At 47.8% G+C, this 20408-nt stretch overlaps 1 protein-coding gene across 2 annotated transcripts in view; it reads right to left on the bottom strand.

Moving 5' to 3' along the window:
* Ube4b (ubiquitination factor E4B) overlaps positions 1-20408 on the bottom strand; it is a 113768-nt gene that overhangs the window by 68611 nt on the left and 24749 nt on the right. The window contains exon 2 of one of the 2 annotated variants that reach the window (XM_010628085.3): positions 13534-13720. In XM_010628085.3, the coding sequence (XP_010626387.1) occupies positions 13534-13720 (187 nt within the window). Of the gene's footprint in view, positions 1-13533; positions 13721-20408 lie in introns of those variants that run through there. The other variant, XM_010628086.2, reaches the window with a different exon arrangement.

Consider the following 20408-nt stretch of genomic DNA (forward strand, 5'->3'; position numbering starts at 1 on the left):
CACTGTGGTATGATGTCTTTAACTCTTTTGGAAAGATACCTGGAGGAGAAGGGAATGGCTGGGTTGGATGGAACTTCTAGTTTTAGTTTTCTGAGGAAAACCCATACTGATCTCCACAATAGTTGTATTAGCTTACATTCCCACAAATAATGTAAAAGAGCCCCTTTTTCCTGCAGCCTCCCAGCATTTGCTTTGATTTTTTTTTTTTTTTGATACCTGGGATTGAACTTGGGTCCTTGTGCTTGCTGAGCTAAATCCCCAGCCCCTTGATTTCTTGATAATGGCTGTTCTAGGAAATATCTATCTTGGTTCACAGTTTCAGAGGGTACAGTCCCTGTTTTTTGGGCCTGTGGTGAACACAGTGCCATGGTGGTGAGTGGATGGCACAGAGAAGCCACTCACTTTACGGCAGCCAGGAAGCAACAGGAGGCAGAGGAGTAAAGAGCCCTATACTCCTTCCAAGCTTGTTCCCAGGAACCACTTCCTGTAGGCCACACCCCCTAAAGGTCGCTCCACTTCCCAAAAGTGCCACAGGCTGTGACCAAGCCATCAGCACATGGCTTTTCAGGGGACACCGCAGGTCTAAATGTAAGATGGTCTGAAAAGGACGTGGGCACGTAAGTGGACAGAGTCCCCCAAAAACAACCTCCACACTCCTCATCTCCATGCCCAGGGCCCCCCTAACTCCACCTCACCCCCATAACCACTTTGTACAGACTACTTAATGAGAATTCACCAAGTGTAACCGGGCTCTGAGGATAACTGCTACATTTATGGTTACAGAACCAAATGAACACTATTAATGAACTCTGTGACTTAAGTCATTCAAGTCTGAGTTCCTTACTTTCTCTATCTGTACAGTGATGGAACCGAAATAGAAAAATCTCCACCCTCTTCCAGTTCTATTAGAATTAAAATTTATGCATTCAACTATTTTTTTAAAACCATGTTGTCTTCACAATTCAAAACTAAATTGCATTATGCATCTTCCTTAAACCTACATACAGCTGGGCACAGTGGTGCACGCCTGTAATCCCAGGACTCAGGAGGCTGAGACAAAAGGATCACTATAAATTCAAGGCCAGCCTAGACTACACAGTGACTTCAAGACCAGGCTAAAATACATAGCAAGACCCTGTCTCAAAAAAAAAAAAAAAAAGACGAAACTACAGCAACATACATTTTAGAAACAAAAGAAACTGAGGCAAACAACACTCACTGATACTTCACAAAAGCTCTCGCGTCAAAGCTGAGCTCATTTCTTTCATCTATCATGTGCAGGAACATCAAGAAAATACACCACTGGATTTAACCAAAGTCAAAACATTTCCTGTCTTTAAAATCACAAAATCCCATATCAGCAGAAGGAGCAGAAGGGAACACAGGAGTGTCTTGGTTTGTTTTGTTTTTTGAGACAGGGTCTCCCTATGTAGTTCAGCCTGGCCTTGAACTCACTGTAGTTCTCCTGCCTCAGCCCCCTGAGTGCTGGAGTTCCAGGTGCATCAATCTTGCTGAATGGACCGGAAACAGGAAACTGTGCCTCACAAGTCCATCTCTAGAACTGATCCTTCCTGACTTGCTGGACAGCTAACTGCTGGAGGTCGGCTGGGGCCCAGTGCCTCCGCTCTTTATTGTACCAACATCCAGCTCCAGGCACTGATGTTGACAAGTACTTGTGTATTCAGATTCCAAGCTGGGCATACCTGTAATCCCAGCACTAAGGAGGCTGAGGGAGGAGGATCTCTGCGAGTTTGAGACCAGCCTGGGCTACATAGTGAGTTCCAGATCAGTCTCAACTACATAGTGAGATCCTGTCTTAAAAAAAAAAAAAGATTCCACAACCTGATTTTGAGGTGTACAGCTCAGGACCCCTTTCTGGCTAGGGAGAGCTCTACTAACTTGCCTTTGCATCTTTTACTTCTTACCTTTAAGTCCTTTAAATAAATTTGTATCTCTCTACCCCCACCTCCAAGAAAGTCTGGTTTTCTTCTAAAATTCACTGGCCTTAAACTCTAATCAGAAAACTGGGCCGGGGATTTAGCTCAGTGGTGCCGCCACCTACCTCGCAAGTGCAAGGTCCAGAGTTCAAACCCCAGTAACACAAAAAAAAAAAAGAAGAAAAAGAAACTGGGGAAGGAGGATTCGAAATGCTCCCCCACACTCCCTAGTCCATGTGCCCTATCTCCTGGTCATTGACTACAACCAATGGGATAAAAAAGTAAGGCAGCTTCTTTTTTTTCCAACCCTAAAATTTTTAATCTAGGTAGGATAACAAGACAAATGCACAGAAAACTAAGGATGGTTTCTGTGGCACAACCTCTACAAGCCACAGCCTTCTGGGGGAGGACAATGGGCTGGAATAGAAAAGATGCTCTGAAAATCAGGATAGCAGGGGACATCAGCTGACATGAAGAGGGCGGGGCCCAGTTACCAAGGACTCTGGAAGCCTGGGATGGGTCCAGTAGGAAACAGGAAGCCAAGGACTGCTGGGAAGCAGGTGGACGACAGGCCTTGGCTCTCCTAAGCCACTGCTCCCTGAGGAACAGGAAGGAGTTTTACAGAAACCACTGTCACAGGCAGTGTCCGCCCTGCACGCTCACTATACTTGGGCACATGAGCAAGGGCAGAAAAGCTGAACTGCGACACAGCTTCTGACCCGTGTGGGCTGGCGGCAAGCGGGCAGCTGTACCAAGTCCAGGCACCAAGTAGAGCCCAGCACAACAGGAGCTGCAGGACAGGCAGAGGAAGAAGGGAGGAGAGGGGTGTGATTCCCAGCAGGCCCCGCCTCTCGCTGGAAAGTTTGCAGCACTTAGTCCAGATACACAAAAGAACTCCAGGCTGCTGTGGCCGGGCCCTAACAGAATAGCCTGTGGCAGCCAGGAGCCCTGCAGGGGTGATGCGCCAGTTCTGATCAGAAGTCAATGTGCATGCTGAAGCAAAGGCCTTCACCCAGTAGCAGGGCCTCCATTGCTCAGCAGGCCAGGGTCTTTAAGCTTTTGACTGAGCCTCTGCCCGAGCCACAATTTTTTTTTTTTTTTTTTTTTTGTGCTGGGGATTGAATGTAAGGGCTCATATATGCTAGGCAGGCAGCTGCACCACTGAGCCACATCCCAGCTCCTTTCTTACAATTTTCATATAGGGTCTTGCTCAGTTGTTTAAGTTAGCAATTCTCCTGTCTCAGCCTCCTGAGTGGCTCAGACTAGCCCAGCTCTTTTCCATTTCTCTGGTGGGGGATGAAGCACAGGCTCCTCGATTTATATGCCCAGCCCCCAGCCAGCTCTTAACCTCACCCGAACCTCCCTCTCCCAAGCTGTGGATCCAGCAGGGGATGGGGAAGAAAAGGACCTTAACATAGCAACCAATGACAGAACATAGGTCACCGTTTCATTGTCACTGAGAGCATTCTTAGCCCAAGATAATGTACTATAAGAGAATGGCTTTGATTTAGTTGAAATTCCTACTAAGCAACTATGATGCTCATTAGACTCAGACTCAGACTGGATGTGATGGCATAAACCAGCGATCCCAGCACTCAGAGAGGCCGAGGCAGGATGATCACAAGTTCAAATCCAGCCTCGGTAATTCAGCAAGTTAGCAAAACCCAGTCTCAAAAAAACTTAAAGGCCTGGGGATGTAGATTAGCGCCATAGACTCTGGTTTTGATCTCCAGTACCTCAATCAATCAATCTATCAATCAATCCATCAACCAATCAGTGGGGGCCATGAGATGTAGCCCAGTACAAAGGCCCTGAGTTCAGATCCCAGTACAGGGTGGGAAAGAGTCAAGAAAAATCGAGATGCCTGCTGCCCCAAGCCCCTTCTCGCACCAGGACTTCAGCAACTGACTTTGTCCTGTGTGTAAACTTGGCCACACAGATTCCCCCTTGGTTTGCCACTTGCTTTATTCATCATAAGATGATTTAAATAAATATTAAATGAAGATAGAGTGAATTTATAGTGTTTGGTAAATCACTGATAACAGCTAAAATATAGAACAGATAAAATACAACAAGCAAAGTTAGAGGGATATAAATAACAATTCTACTAGGATATGGAAGGATGTTTCCTATTTTCAAAAGAATCTTGATGAGCCGATACTCTTAGGTGAAATAAATAGGACACACATGTAAATATTGAATAGCTTCTCTGGTGTGAAAAATGAAAAGGATAAATAAGATTTAAATTGTACAACTGATAATGTGAAATAGGAAGAAAAGGGTTAAAGGTGTAGGGGAAGTGGGAAGGGTAGGGGAAAGGAAATAAAGGAAAAGAAAAAATGGAAACAAAGTCTTTGTAAATAAGGGAGGGTGGAGGGGGTGAAGGGAGGGCAGGGACAAGGGGAAAAAATGAGAACCAAGACCTGTCGTGTAAAGGTACAAGATCCCAATGATGAATGAAACTGTACTGTATACCTAAAAAGTACCAATAAACTCAATGGGGAAAAAAGAAATTTGTCTTTTTAGGTAGGTGTTTTTTAAAAAAAATGCAATGATTTCTCATAATCAGTGTTCTGTGCAACACATTACTAATGCTTGCTCCTCGTTTAGCTGAAATTCTGTACCCTTGGTCCCTGTCTCCCTCTTGCTTGGCCACCTCCCCACTGTGGTAACCACCATTCCCTCTGCATCTCACTTCCCTGAGTTTCACTTGTTTAGATCCCACATGTGAGAGAGATTGTGCAGGATCTGGCTGTGCCTGGCTTACTTCTCTGAGTGGAACGTCCTCCGGTGCACCTGCCCCTGGGCACATGGATCGCATCCTTTCTCCTCACCTGGTCACAGCCACGGAGCCGCACGCACAGTGCTGACTGCAGATCCCGTGTCCATACCCACATGTGCAACTGCTGAATCACATGGGGATCAATGTTTTAGTTTTCCAAGTGTATTATTCATTTTCTTGCTTCAAAAAAATTCCCGACATCCCCAACTCAAAGGAGGAGTGGTTTATCTCAGCTCAGTTTTCAGAGGGTTCAGTCCATGGCTGTTTGGCTCCAAGGCAGAAATGGCAGGACAGAGGGTGCGGCGAACAGCTGCTCGCACGAGATAGGGAGGAGCCGAGGAGGGAGATGAGCCCTCCGCCTTGGCCCTGCCTCCTCCAGCACATTCAGCTATGGACTCTTTCATTGATGGATCTCTCAATGACCACAGCGTCCCCATGCTCCAATAACTTTCCAAACACAGGAGACTTGGGGGACATTCTAGACACCAAGGAACCACCATGATACTACTGTTTACCGTAACACCTACATTCACTCACATCCTCACTAAGGTGGACTTTTCTTTTTGCCTGCACATAAAGCATTTTATTCCACCTTGTTTTTTTGTTTTGTTTTTTTTTTTTGGTACTAGGGAATGTGGGACCTTGTGCTTGCAAGGCAGGCAGCGGAACCACTGAGCTAAATCCTTAGCCCCCACCTTGTGTGTTTTAAACAGAAACATTGTAACTGGAGAATAGTGTCATAGTCTAAAGTAGCATCCCTCACCACTGCTGGCCATCTCCCAATTTGTACTGAATCTAAACCATATTGCAGTAATAGATAAGCTGCTCCTGTTCTAGACTGTCAGAGTCAAACTTTTTCCACTCATTAAGAATATGGCCGGGTTGGGGATTTAGCTCATTGGTGCCACCACCTGCCTCACGAGTGCAAGGGCCCCAAGTTCGATCCCCAGTACCTAAGTGAATAAGTAAAAGAATATGGCCTTGTGGCGAAGTCGGTGACAAGGGCATGGTGGCAAAGTCAAGAGGTTTCCCACTGGCTCGGCATGGGGCTTGGTCTCTTATTGGTTGGTTACCAGGTAGCTCCTTCAAGAGTGGCTCGCTAAATAAACATTACCGGGCTTTGGGTCACTTGCTTCTACTTCTGGAGCTGGATTCCAGGTTCGTCTTGTCTTGAACAAAGAGTTAAATGAAACAAGTACAAAGTGGCAAACTTGATTTTAAAAAGTGCAAGTGAAGCGTGAGGGAGAAACTGGCTCTGCAGAGCAAGCTGGAAGGGAGTAAAAGAGGGAAAAACAAGGTGAAAGTACATCCTGGAGGACAAAGGGCAGCTATCGTGAGAGGAAAGCTATGACAGCCCAAGGCAGAACTTCAATTAGGTCAATAGCTGTGTGAAAAAGAAAAAAAAAATCGACAACCCCAGACCATGAACCTGAGGTACGTATACTGCCCATGGCTACGCAGTGAGGACCAGGGCACCAGCACCCTGTTCTGTCCTCTGTGCTGACTGTGCCATCTGGGCCCCTCTGCTTCCTAACAGACTGCGCAGCACATGGGAGCATCTGACAAGTGTTCAAAGGCCTGCATGGAAGAAGGCTAAGGTGCAACTGAGCAAACAGGATGCTGAAGAATTTCAAGTCAAATTATCACCTGTATCAAAGACTGGCACTCAGATGGGACACCAATTTGGATTTTCTGGTCCAAATCCCAGAATCAGACCAGTGGCCAAAGCTACCATTTGGCTTCTTTCTAATTCTAAACAGGCGCAGCTGTTCCTATCTTCTCCCAGAACAAGAAGTCCTCACCGGTGGTCTACACATGGGAACAGGACTCAAGAGGCTGAAATTACAGCAGTTATTGGATTAGCTGCTGGCTTTTAATATAAAGCTTTGACAAAGAAGCATATATAAATAAGTGGGTCATGGTGGTGCATGTCTATAACACCAGGACTCTGGAGGCTGAGGCAGGACGGTCACTGTGAGTTCGACACCAGTCTGAACTACATAGCAAGACCCTGTCTCAAAAAAAAATCAAGCCATACATGGTGGCACATACTTATAATCTCAAAATGCTGAAGGCTGAGGCAGTAGCATCGTAATTCAAGGCCAGCCTAGGCTATGCAGTGAGACCTAAAACCAAACAAACAAAATATGTATATATTTTGATAACCATATTTCTATGTAACTGGTTTACTTTGCAATCCTGTGTATGTTATTATATGCATTTAAAAATGTATTTTGAGGGCCAGGGATTTAGCTCAATGGTGCTGCCACCTTCCTTGCAAGCACAAGATCCTGAATTCCATCCCCAGTATCACAAAAAATAAAAAATAATGTGTTTTGAAAGCTGGGCCTGCTGTCAGTCACATGCCTGTAATTCCAGCACTCAGGAGGCTAAGGCAGGAACATTCCAAGTTGAAGGCCAACTTAAGCTACATAGCAAGGTTCTGTCTAAAAAGAAAAAAAGAAAAAATTGAGGTGCCAAAGGATAACAGTGGAGTGATAACAGTTAGGAACTCTAGGGCTAGGGATTTGGCTCAGTGGTTCTGCTGCCTATCTTGCAAGCACAAGGGCCTGAGTTTGATCCCCCATACCACAAAAAAAAAAAAAGAACTCTAATTCTAGAGAGTGTAAAGGCAACCAGAGGACCCACTACATATGACCTAAGAATCCTGTCAAGACGAAACTGGCCACAGAGGGTTCAACCAGGGAAGCTTGAGCAAAGAGTGGCCCCATCTTCAGAGCGCTCATACTAGCAAGGAAGGGGACGCCTCCGTCAGACACATTCACAGTGTCTCATGGGTAAACTTCAAAGGGAGTGGGAGGAGGACCCGCGTTATTCCTAGACAAAACAACAGACCATCCAAGAAGACTAAGAAGTCAGAGACAGTCCCAAGACAATCTGAAGATGAGGGGAGAGAATAAGAAAACAAGCTTGTCCTCCCAGGAATTTTATAAGTACGTATTTTATTCACTTTTTTATTTTAGTGCTGGGGATTGGACCTAGGGCCTCAGCCACTCCAGGCCATGCTCTACCACCAACCTGAGTGTCAGGACCACACAGATTTCAGAGGGAAATGAAAAATTACCATACTTCCTCCCCTGCTGGGCCACAAGCCTCTCAGTGAAGAAACTGGCTTACTCACCTTCACACTTCCATGATCCAGTGTTTGCGTGACCCGCAGGAAGCTCTAAATCTTAAATGTAAAAGTGACTCTATCAGTGATGACTGTAAAAAAGTGACAGTCACCTGTAGGAAAAGTGTGGACCATCAAACATTTCAATGCAAAGGCAATGTCACATACTTCTGAAAGCTGTTGAAAATCAAAATGGAGTTAATCGTGCCAAGCCCAGACTGAAATGAAGCCTGGAGGCCATAAAAAGGGAGCTCATTTATGCTTATGACTATGATAAAAACCACTACAGGGACTCTGAGAACCACAGCCTTGCCAAAGGCCACTGCAGCCTCACACAAAGGACACTTCTACGATGGCATCTGTCGCACTACTGCCTGTTCAACGCTGGACTAAGTAAGGTCACCCTTGCTATTGATTCTTGTGGCCAGTGACAACTGGTTCGAAACACCTTATATAACCTTCCTGAATTTATCTTTGAAACGTAACCCTCTGCTGTGCATGGTAGCACAAGCCTGTAATCCCAGCACTGTAGGAGGGTGAGGCAGGAGGATCCCAAATCTGAGCCCTGCTGAGCAACTCAGCAAGATCAGGTTTCATGAGTTAAAAAATTTAAAAGAGATGCAGGGAGCTCAATGTGAAGGCTCTGGGCTCAAGGCCTAGGACCCTGCAGAAGACAAGAAGGAGGGCAGTTTGGATACAGACACACACAAGACGACAACCATGTGAAGATGAGAGCCAAGAAACGCTGGCACCCACCAGGAGCTGCAAAGGACACAAGGATTCCTCCACGGAGTTTCGCAGGAAACGTAACCCTGCCAACACCTCCACTTCAGACTTGGAGCCACAGAACTGTGAGAAAACAGACTTCGGTTGTTTGGAGATGCGAGGTTGGTGGCACTTTGTTACGTACAGCAGCCTTGAGAGCAGATAAAGCAGCCAACAGCAGTGCAGAATTCTGGGAGCACAGAGGGGAAAGAAGCTTGCAGGACCCCGACAGCTGCTCAGTCCTGGCTTTAAGTTAGTGCCTTTTAGATGAGTGACTGCTAGCCAGGGATTTAGCTCAATGGTTCTGCTGCCTGAAGGTTGCAAGGTCCTGAGTTTGATCCCCGGTATCAAAAACAAAAACAACAACAACAAAAATTTAGTGGACGAGTGACTGCTTACCACAAGAGTCTGTCAGAAAGCACCTCTTGAAAGACAGAGAGAACACACAAAGAAAGGGAAAAAGAAAGCAGCTTTTGTCTACAACCAGTGCATCCTGAAGGCACGTATCTTCTTCCTGTTTTGGTGGCAGGGATGGTTGCAGGGCTCAACTCGCACTGAGCTGCCCCCACCGAGCCTGGTCTTTCTGATCCCGCAGGCTAGGCAGGGCAGGGCCTGGCTGCACCTGGATGGGAAATGCCAGCTCTGCCTCTCCTGGCTCAGTGGATGGAAACCCGTCCACTTGCCGCGCAGAACACAAGCACACGCACCACCCTCCTCGCGGCATCTGTACCTGGCGCGCAGCGATCATGCCATCCCTAGCTACCCGCGCCCGTGTGACTGGGCCATTTCCTCTGGTGCTTCCTTCCTTCACTCAGCCCGTCTTACTAAGATTGGGTTGATCCTGTGCCAGGTTCTGCAGAAGGTACAGGTAACAGAGCAATGGGCTTCTAATCTGGGGCGTTAGCACTGTAGGCACAGAAAAGGCAAGCGTACTGAAACAGGAGGCCTGACTACTCAGGGTGGACGGGAGCCAGCACGCTTCACCCTGGGGACAGAAACGAGAGCAGCAGAGATCACTCGCCAGGGACGATCACAAACAGCCGTGTGTGCGGGAGGCCTCTGGCTCACTCTGGGGGAGGCAGGGAGCCACAGAGGCTCTGAGCATGGAACTGATGCAACCTACCTTGTGGACAGTTTTGTTTTGGTTTCTTTTTACTTGTTTATTTAATTGTGAAAATTGTTTTTCCAATCTGCCAAACCATTGCTAACAACCTCCACTTGTTTGTGATCACGAATAATGGCGATGATGTCAGAGAAACGCTGGGGACCTCAGAGCACAGGGGGCACCGCCAAGAGCTCAGCGCTCAGAGGGGTGCCTGTCATTCTGTTGTTCGTGACCACGTGGATGAGGCGTTGCTCTTGACAACGGTGGGCTTGTGTGTGCTCGTGTGTTAGCAGGGGCCCTGAGGCTGGAGTGGCTTGGAGAAACCAGTGAGGAGGCTCCAGCCCTTATCCAGGAAAGAGGTGCCGGGCCTGGGGCCTGGGAATGGGAGAGGTGAGGACAAGAAAGGAGGTAGCACCAGGGATGCAGCTCAGTGGTGCTGAGCCCGCCTCACAAGCGCAAGGTCCTGAGTTCAATCCCCAGTACTGAGAAAAGAAAAAAAAAGAGGAAGGAGGCAGTTCTAATGTGCGGATGGACAAAGTGAAGCCCACACGCCACATCAAACTGCCCAGCCATTCTGTAAGTGGCTTCACTGTGACGCCTGTCTGTGCACACTGTCAATGGCTACTTTCGTGCTATGGGGCAGAGATGAACAGTTGTGACCTCAGGACACACAAAGCCAGAAATGCCTATTGACCATTGGCCTTTTACAGAGCCAGTTCACCCACAAGAAATCACTACACGGGATGGAGAGAAGAGATGTTTTAGGCCTAAGCAACTAGTAAACAATGGCTCATCATTCACTGAGATGGAATCCTGGAAGAAGGTGAGATGCAAAGAAACACCCAAATCCAGCTGGGGTGGGCTGCCTGTCAGACGCTTATTAGTCACACAAGTAGAGAAGTCAAATAGATGACTTCTGGGCCGGGCGTGGTGGTGCATGCCTGTAATCCCAGCACTTGGGAGGCTGAGGCAGGAGGATCGCTGTGAGGAGACCAGTCTGGGCTACATAGTGAGTTCCAGGTCAATCTCAACTACATAGTAAGACTCTGTTTCAAAAAACCAAAAAAAAAAAAAAAAGATGACTTCTTAGAGTCTGTGGACGAAGGACAGGTCCGGGCTCGAGAACTTAGGAATCATCAAATTCAGGGCAGCAATTAAAGCTAGGAAAGCAAGTGAAATCAGTAAGAGAACAAAAACAGATAAAGAGAACAAGATTTAAAATTCTGAACCTGGGTATCCTAGCACTGAGAAGTCAGGGAAATGAAAAGGAGCCACCGAAGAACTGAGAATAGCAGAGATGGGCTAAGACTCTGGGAGTGGGGTGCTATCCAAGGCAAAAGGAAAGTGCTTCAAGGAGATGGTAGGAGCCACATCCAACGAGGTGACAGGTCCTACAGGACAGCGACTCAGCACAGCACACACCCCCACCTGCAGCAGGTCCAGCAGTGGGCACAAGGACAGGAGAGGCCAGGAACAGCAACTCACTGTGAAGAGGGTGGAGGCTGGCAGGGGACAGGGGCCCAACCATGGCAGAAGCAGCTGCACAGATCCAGCTTGTGACAAAAGCCACCAGGGGGCAGCGATTTAGCTCAATGGCACCGCTCCTGCCTCCCAAGCACAAGGTCCTGAGTTTGGGGGGAGGGGGAGGGGCACCTGAGATGGAGAATCTGAACCAGAGAGGACATGGGAAGCATGGCTCTGGGTGGCTGAGAGGACGGGGACCAGGGCCAGCGACAGCTGACTGCAATAAGAGGTGAGCATTGTGCAGGAAGGCGGAAGGCAGGTGGAGACCGCAACGGACTTGTGTAGGATCCCCCTGCCCATGTCTGTCTCACAGTGACATAGGGGGACTGAGAGTGGAGAATGAGGTGCTGCTGTTGGAAGATATGGTGGAAAAGCACCAGCTCTAACCCTAACTAGCAGAGTTAGGAAGTGGACGGGAAGTATGCTGTGACTGTCGACCAGCATGAAGGGCCCACACGAGCCGCTGGTCATGACCTCGAAACAAGATGGCCTGGTTCTGAGTCCTCCTCTAGCTTTGTTCCAGGGCGAGACAGAGGCCAAGCGGCGAATGGGATTTAACTAGAATCATGGTTTAACCAGTAAGACAACTGCAGAAACGGCTCTCTGGACAAATTCTACACTGCAGGCGCAGACATGGCCTGATCCTGGTGAGACATCACAGGCGCTGGTACTCTTTCCAAGGACAAAGGAAAATCAGCACATGGCTTCATGACGGGACTGTCTCAGTGTCTTAAAGATGTACAAAAGAACCATTTCAAAGGCTCATTACTGACAGATGCTTAGGGCTGAACTTCCCCTTTACAGTTAACAGAACTCTAGTTGAGCTTTTCCCCTAATGAGCTAAAGAACTTCAAATGCTTTGTTTGCCTGTTTGTTTGAGACAGGTCTTACTACGCAGTCCAGGCTGGCCTCGAACTCTTGCAGACCCTCCTGCCTCAGCCTCCCAAGTGCTGGGAATAAAGGTGTTCATGACCTCACCCCACTTCTAACTGCAAATACTCCTGACAAACAACCCTAGATCAAGATTATTTTGAAAGCTGACTACAGCATAGCAAATAAAATAACCATGGAATGAACAGTCACATATCAATCAGATTTGATGACCCATGCAGGTCTCTTAACATCTACTTTTCCATAACAAGTAATCATAAAGCAGTAATTATAATAAGTATTACAATGTCATCATTAGAATGTTTGATAAAAAAGTTCACATAAAAAAATGTTTTTCAGGGCCAGGCATTTACTCAGTGGTGCCGCCGCCTGCCTAAGTGCAAGGTCCTCCTTTCTCAACAATTAAGAGTCCTGACATCAACCAGGAGCTCATTTATTCTGAGGAAATACGCCATTACTGAAGTGAGAGAATTAGAAACCATCGCATGAGATAAACCCAGAGCCTCACACATACTGGGCAAGGGCCCTGCCCCTGAGGTCCACATCCAGCCCCACATGGGTTTCTACCCTGAAAACTTCTCAAACACATTCTCTGCCAATGTAGCATGAAGAGAAAGAAATCCATGATTGGAGAGCTGTCATCTGACCACTATTCCTACCTCTCATTTTCAGGTCATTTTATTTGAAGGCCTGGGGCTGCGGCTCCGGAGCAGAGCTTGTGCTTAACTTGGACAAGGCCCTGGTTTCAGGCTCCAGCACCATTAAAAAGGGGAGGGGTGGAGTACTACTCAGCCAAAAACAATAAGAAACTAGAGATACTTATAGCTAAATGGATGAACCTTGAGGCCACACTCTTAAGTGAAATAAGTAGGACACACATGTGTAAATACCAAATAGTTTCTCTGGTGTGAAAAAACTAGAAGTGTAAATAAGGGTCAAATTGTACAACTGATAATGCGACATAAGAAGAAAAGGTTTAAAGGGGTAGGGGAAGTGGGAGGGGTAGGGAAAGGAAAAATATGAGAAAAGGAAAAAAAATGGAAATAAAATCTTTATAAATATGGAGGAGTGGAGGGGGTGAAGGGAGGGCAGGTGAATGGGAAAAAAGTAAAATCCAAGATACATCATGTAAAGGCACAAGATCCCAACGATGAATGCAACTGTGCTGTACACCTACAACGTGCCAATAAACTAAATGAAAAGGGGGTGGGCACCGGCTGAATTTATAAAGCCAGCAGAACCCAGTTCACTCTTAATCATCTTGCCCTCAGAGGAGGCAAACAAGAGCTTGCTTTAGGAAAAGATAAAACGTCGGGAAGAGAAAAAGTTTTAACAGCTCTTGATCAAAATGAATAGATAGTAACGACACTCCTGTCCGGGGCAGGGGCTGTCTTACCTGCAGTGCCTATCGGGGAGGTAGCTGGGGTCGTGTTATGGACGTTGAGGCCGAGACTCTGGGAGGGGGCCGGGGCTGACGCTGCGATCGGGGCCCCGGGAGGGTTCTCCCTCTGGGGCGAGGTGAGCGGGGTGGTGGGTTGGGAGGTCTGTCCACCAGCAAGTCGTGCCAGGCGCCTCCGGCGAATCTGCAACAGGAGAGGAGAAGAGCATCCTGTAAGCAGGGGCGGGCCAGCCACAGGCCTGGTGACCAGGACACCAACAACCACACCAGCTCCCAAGGACAAATGCGCCTTGAAAAGAAAGTACTCTTCTGCGAGAAAAACCAAGCCAAGCAGTGGCTCACAGTTTATTTTTTATTTTTTAGGTATCAGGGATGGAACTCAGGACCTTGCCATTGTGAGGCAGGTGGTGGAACCACTGAGCTATATCCCTGGCCCAGTAGCTCACTGTTTAAAACCTTCAGAGTCACCATCATGGCTGATGGTTGCTCCTTGATGGGTTTTACGAATTTCTGAGACACATACTACCCTTCTAAACACACTGAAGTCTGGTTATTTGTGTGTGTGTGTGTGTGTGCACCAGGGATCGAACTTGGGACCCTGCGTTTGCAAAGCAGGCAGTGGATCTGCTGAGCTAAATTCCCGGTCCAGTCTGCAGTTATTTTAATAAAAGGATTATTACTTGGTCATTTTAAATGAGATTTAGAATAGTCAATTCGGTGAGAAAAAGAAACACAAGTTACAGTAAGACACAAATTTTACCAGAAGTTTCAGGAGCAAAATAATCAGGTTGTTTTTACTTGACTGGAACCAAAGCAGTCTGCCACTCCTCTACAGAACACCTAGAGCTATGAAGCAATTGTGAAGGCGTGTCCCAAAACCCCCAGGGGGTCACCAACGTTTTCCTTGAGCTTTCATGGCAGTTCCTCCCTAACTGGTCAATAAATTCCCACTGACACCTGCTGCTCAGGTAGTCCGGTAGTGAGGACAGAGTAGCCTTCAGAGAAACAACCCAGCTGCGCTGCTCCTGTCTTTCTGCCAAGAGTAAGGAGGATGGAAACGCTCTGGGGACGCTCTGGGGACGGACGGCCCCCTCTGCCCAACACCCATGTCCTGCTCGCGTAGCAGGACATCTGCTCCTCTGGTATTCTCAACCTTCCCAGACCTCTGCTCCCCATGCAACCCCCAGTGCACTTCCACAGCCCCCCACAGCAGCTGCTGGGGCAGCTAAGAGGCACCATTAACCCCTGAAAACAATTAAGTCTCCTTCTGTTTATTTACTAAACACTTACTATCTTCTGGCTGGGTTTGAAGGACTTTATTCATTCAGCCTCATAAAGATCCACTGACCCAGGTGCTTGAGTTCTGCATTCTACATACTTCTGCTACAAGTGAACGGAGGCGGGAGAGGTCAGACACACTGCTTACTGCTCATCTCCTCCCACACCCACAGCCTGGGGATCCCGGGTATCTTCACCCCAGAAGATCTGAGGCCAAAACTCCTTTTGTTAAAAACACCAAGACTGCTGCTTTTCCCCTCTTGTTCTCCAATGGGTGCCCACTGGAGTTTTCCAGATGTCATCGTGCAACTGATTCAAAACAGAAGCTAATGACAATCCACCTGTCTTCTAAAGACTTGCAAAAGCAAAAACACTGTCACGGCTCTCACTAAATTTACTGCAAGAAATGTACTTATTTTCCTTTAAAAATACAAATACAAAAAACAAAGAAACAAGCCAGCCATAGTGGTGCATGACTATGAACCCAGCTCTCTGGGAGGCTGAGACAGGAGGGTCAGAAATTCAACGCCAGCCTAGGCAATATAGTAACATGGCAAACTCTGTCTCAATAAATAAATAAGCAAGTAAGCAAGCCAGCCAGGCATGGTGGCACACACCTGTAGCCCCAGGACTTGGGAAGTTGAGGCAGGAGGAATGCTGCAAGTTCAAGGCCTGCGTAAACTACACAGTGAGACTCTGTTTCAAAACAAGGACCGGGGATTTAGTTCAGTGGTTCCATTGCTCGCCTGCCTGCTTGCCTGCCTGCCTGCCTGCCTGCCTTACAAGTGGAAAGACCCCCATAACCAAAAAAAAAAAAAAGTTAAGAGGGTAAATTTTACATTAATGTGCATTATATCCCAATTTTTAAAAAATATAACAGTTCACTTTGTTAACATCTAATTAAACAGATGTCAAAGCAACTGGAAAGGTAAACAGGGAGAAGGCTCAAAAAACTACACTGTAGGGCCGGGGATTTAGCTCAATGGTTCTGGTGCCTGCCTTGCAAGTGCAAGGGCTGCAGTTCGATCCCCAGTACCAAAACAAAACAAAACAAAACAAAAAACTACACTGTAAATGGGCAAGCCATTGAGCAGTCACTTCAGAAAGGGAGCTGAGATTGAAACACAGGATAAAAATCTCACCCAGTCTGCTGCTGGGTACCGACAAGCAGGTACCTGCTAATGAAAACTGAAATTTGCAACTTTCTGTTTTGCATTTAGTAACCAAGAAAGTCTTTAAGAAAATACAAAGTTACCCAGAGGATACCCTTAGAAGTGTCCAACTCTCAAAGGCACTGAGCCCTGTGAAATGTAACATAAGATTCAACCAGTTAAGTCCTAATCAGGAGCCAGGAAACTGCATTCAAACAGAAGCCTCAGCTCAAAAACCACACACTGGTAGGATTTTGTGTTTCTGTTGTCCAGAGGGGCTCACAACCTCTTTCTTTTCCCCTCCCACCAAAGGAGAAATAATTTAACACCTAAAATATCTCTGAAATCAACTGATAGTCTCATCATCACCATCCCAGTATTAAAGACAACTAAGCTGGGTAGAAATAAATATTCTCGGCAGTCAGACCGGGCTGGGCCCTCAGAGTCAGTATAGGGGATGGAAGTGCATCACAGCTGTGGCTGGAGGCCTCGGGATAAAGACAGAATGACCAGGACCACACAGCTCCCCAGGGAAAGGCAGTGCACCACGACAACTGTATGCCCTGGCCCGATAACATCTTGACAGACACTGTCACCCAGTGGGTGACCAGGACCTCCTGATCCATCCCTTCCTAAAAGGGTCTTTGTTCTTTCCATGTACACTTGCTAGTGACCTGCTTCCCCAATGGATCAGAATCACCTGAGCTGCTCTACTTGTAATTTGTTTTGGAGGGGTACTGGGGTTCGAACTCTGGTCCTTGCGCTTCAAGGCGGGTGGGGGGAACCACTGAGCTACATCCCTGGCCTTCTACTTGTAATCTTATCGACTGATCAGAGTTGTTGTTTTGATCCATGTTGTACCCACCTTGTGACTTTGCTCTATAAAACCTCCTCTGTGAAGTAGGGTCTGAGGCAACTCACTTTATGGTCCCCTCCTGTCTCTCAGGAACGCGTACTCCCTCTCTCTCCCTCTCTCTCTCTCTCTCTCTCTCTCTCTCTCTTTCTCTCTCAATAAACATTTCCTATTCAACCTCACTTGTTCCTTAAAATTCATTCTTCATTCTTTTAGCCAGGCATGGTGGCGCACGCCTGTAATCCCAGTACTCATGAGGCTGAGGCAGGAGGATCACTGTGTTTGAGACCAGCCTGGGCTACATACTGAGTTCTAGGTCTGTCTCAACTACACAGTGAGACCCTGTCTCAAAAAAAAAAAAAATTCATTCTTTGATTTTTGGGAACACAAGCCTGGTATATCTCACAGGTAGCAGGCTGAGGGTTGCATTTATTCCCTCTATATCATCAGGGCATCTGGTGCTGGGATGAGAACCCCAGACAACAGCAGGAACGCAAACTATCCCTGTGGACCCCAAACCATCATGGGACAGGGTTGGAAGTGGTCAGTCAGTTCTGGTCAGCAACAGCCCCAAACCAGCCTCCACATCAAAAGCAGCCAGTGGAAGAGACCCCCACCAACAGCCAGGTTCTTAATGATGTCCCGGAACAGGGCCACATCCCCAGCACTGGACAGCACAGGAGGACGCCAGAGAACCCTAACAAACTTTAGCAAATCCTAAGCAATTTACTGTGTGCTGAGGGCCGGGTGTGGTGATGCACACCTGTAATCCCAGCACTAGGGAGGCTGAGGGAGGAGGATCGCTTCAAGACCAGCTTGGGCTACAAAGGGAGTTCCAGGGCAGTCTGAACTACATAATGAGACCCTGTCTCAAAAAAAAAAAATTTTTTTTTACTGTACTGATATTTTCCTTATTCAAGCAAATATCAGTAATCTGCAATTTCAAAAATCTAAGCATTGAATAAGATTCTAAAAGAAAAAAACGTTACCACAGTTTCCCCTACAGCCTTCACAGCAATCACAGTAATTATTTAACAAATCACTCTCAGAGACCTGCTGTGAGCACTGTGGCTTTCCAGGACCTCAGAATAAAAACCAAGTCCTCCTCCTGGGGCTTACAGAGTCCCCGGCTGCAGCCACATGGACCGACATCAAACTCCACCGGACTGCGGCCACTGCCCTCCCTTCACCACAGGCACTGCCCCACATGCTCGGCAAAGCCCCACCTTCAATGACACCTCCGGGAGGCTGCCAGACCTGGCAAAGCCCACTGACACTTTCCAGCACGGTCTACAGCCCGTAAATATCCAATTCGTTTCTTTGTTCCGAGGCAGGCTGGTCTAAGGATCGCACCCAAGGGCTCACACAAGCTAAGCCTTCACTCGGCTGCTGAGCTCTCTCCTGCCCCCTCGCGTCCACTACTTGGAATCTGTTTCCCTTGCAGTGCGGAGGCCGCCAGAGAAGAGCACATCCACCCGACTCGTGCCTCGCACACAGCGGACGGCTCCTGGTCGTGGGGGGGTGGGGGTGAACAGACGCAGTCACTGCGGGGCGGGAAGCCACACGCCGGGACGTTTACCCAGACCTTCAAACACAGGACGGCGCTTCCCAGGCCTGCTGCCAGACTCCTGGGACACTCCCCTTCCGGGGCGGCCCAGGGCACACGGATAGGACAGGAGGGAGGAAGACGGGGTGCTGCGCTGCCCTGCGGGGAGCCTTTCCACCGCAGGAGTCCGGGACACAGGGAAGAGGGCACTCTGGCCACGAGGGGTGTAGGGGGCGGGGGCCGGGGAACAAGGTGACGACAAGGGTGGAACTTAGACTGCAAGCCTGTGAGGCCAAGGAGGAGCCCAGGACCCAGGAGGCCGCTCCGCTGTCGCCTCAGAAGGGTGACATATTTGACTTTCGCCTGTAGCAATCTGTCTTTTGTGGAGAACAAACCGCCAGAGACTCCGAACGCTGCTGAAAGAGGGGAGTGGAGGGCAGGAGGCAACATGGACTGAGGTCAGCAGCCAGCTCAGAGACCCTGTAACAGTTGGGCCCAGCTCCCGGTGCACAGCAAGGGGAGGTGAGGAGCACATTGAAGTCTTGGGCCTGAAGAGCTACGCCTAAGGGTTTTGGGAAGGAGCCAAACTCCAGTCAGACTTGCTTCTCTAATGTGCAGATGCACTTCGTACTTGTAATCCCAGCACTCAGGAGGCTGAGGCAGGAGAATCACCACTTCGAGGCCAGCCTGGGCTACACAGTGAGTTCAAGTCCAGCTTGGATTGCATAGTAAGACCCTGTCTATATAAAACAAACAAAAAACAGAAACGTGTTTTAATCTTTAAAATGTGTTTGTGCAAGGGCCAGGGATTTAGCTCAGTGGTTCCACCGTCTGCCTCGAAAGCACAAGGTCCCAACTTTGATGCCTGGTATCCAAAAAAGAATCTAAAATGTGTTTGTGCATATATTCCAACATGACAGGAAGTTAAGAAGAGACACTTTAAATTTTCACAGGAGCCAGATACAGTTGGCACACACCTGTAATCCCAGCACTTGGGAGGCTGAGGCAGAAGGATCGCTGCAAGATCAAGACAAGCCAGACTGTATCTCAAAGCACAAAGAACCCAAAGGAACCATGAGTATTTGGGATTTGCTTGAAGTTGTGAGTTTAATTACCTTACAGGCAGCTCAACTCAGGAGGGCACACCTGATTGCAATGCAAATCCACCTCCACTACTTAGTATCTGTGCAGGTTCAGATTAAGTCACTTCCACTTGGTGCAACCAGTGAGAATGAGAAAATCCCAACCACCCTGCCCGCTTCCCTACTTTACTTGCTCCCTGGCTCTTACCTGCGATCCTGCAGACGCTTGCATCCTGCTTCATCAACCGCCTACTCCAGTCCCTTTCCTTCCCATGGCTTTCCTTGTTTGTTGTTTGCTTTGCATGCTGGGAGCAAACAAATTCAGAGCAAGCACTCCAGCCCTGAGCTACATCACATCCCCTAGGATTCTCAGAAGAAGGGTTTTTTCCTAATATATCCCCAACCTTTAAATGGCCCCTGGCCCACAGTAGGTGCTTCTTAAATATTTGTTGAATGCACAGAAGAATGAAAGATACTTCAAAAAAGGCTGGAGATCTAGTTCAGTGATCCTGCCACCTGCCTCCCAAGTGCAAGGGCCCGAGTTCCATCCCCAGTACCAAAAGAAAAAAAAAAAGATACAGAAAAAGACCCATACAATTGACTGGTTTTTAGTTTATTACCTGTTTCTTGGTTATTGTTGCTTGTTTTTGTTTCTGTCTTGTTTTTGCAGCACTGGGGATTGAACTCATGGCCTTCACACTAAGCGTGTCACACACCTCCCCCCCACAATCCTTTTTATTTTAAAATTTGAGATGGGGTAGTTTCATTAAGTTGCTGATATGTCCAGACTGAACTCCAATTTGGGATCCTCCTGTATCAGCCTTCCAGAGGCCTGGGATTACAGATTGGTGCCTCCTGGCTGCTTTGCTTGTTTGATGTGTGTGGTTTGGTTTTAGGGGTTGTTTTGGTTTTGGTTTTGGTTTTGGTTTTTTGAGACAGGGTCTCACTATGTAGTTGAGACT

Source organism: Fukomys damarensis, unplaced genomic scaffold (assembly GCF_012274545.1).
Source record: "Fukomys damarensis isolate Sample0158 unplaced genomic scaffold, DMR_v1.0_HiC HiC_scaffold_23, whole genome shotgun sequence".
Taxonomy (NCBI): Eukaryota; Metazoa; Chordata; class Mammalia; order Rodentia; family Bathyergidae; genus Fukomys; species Fukomys damarensis.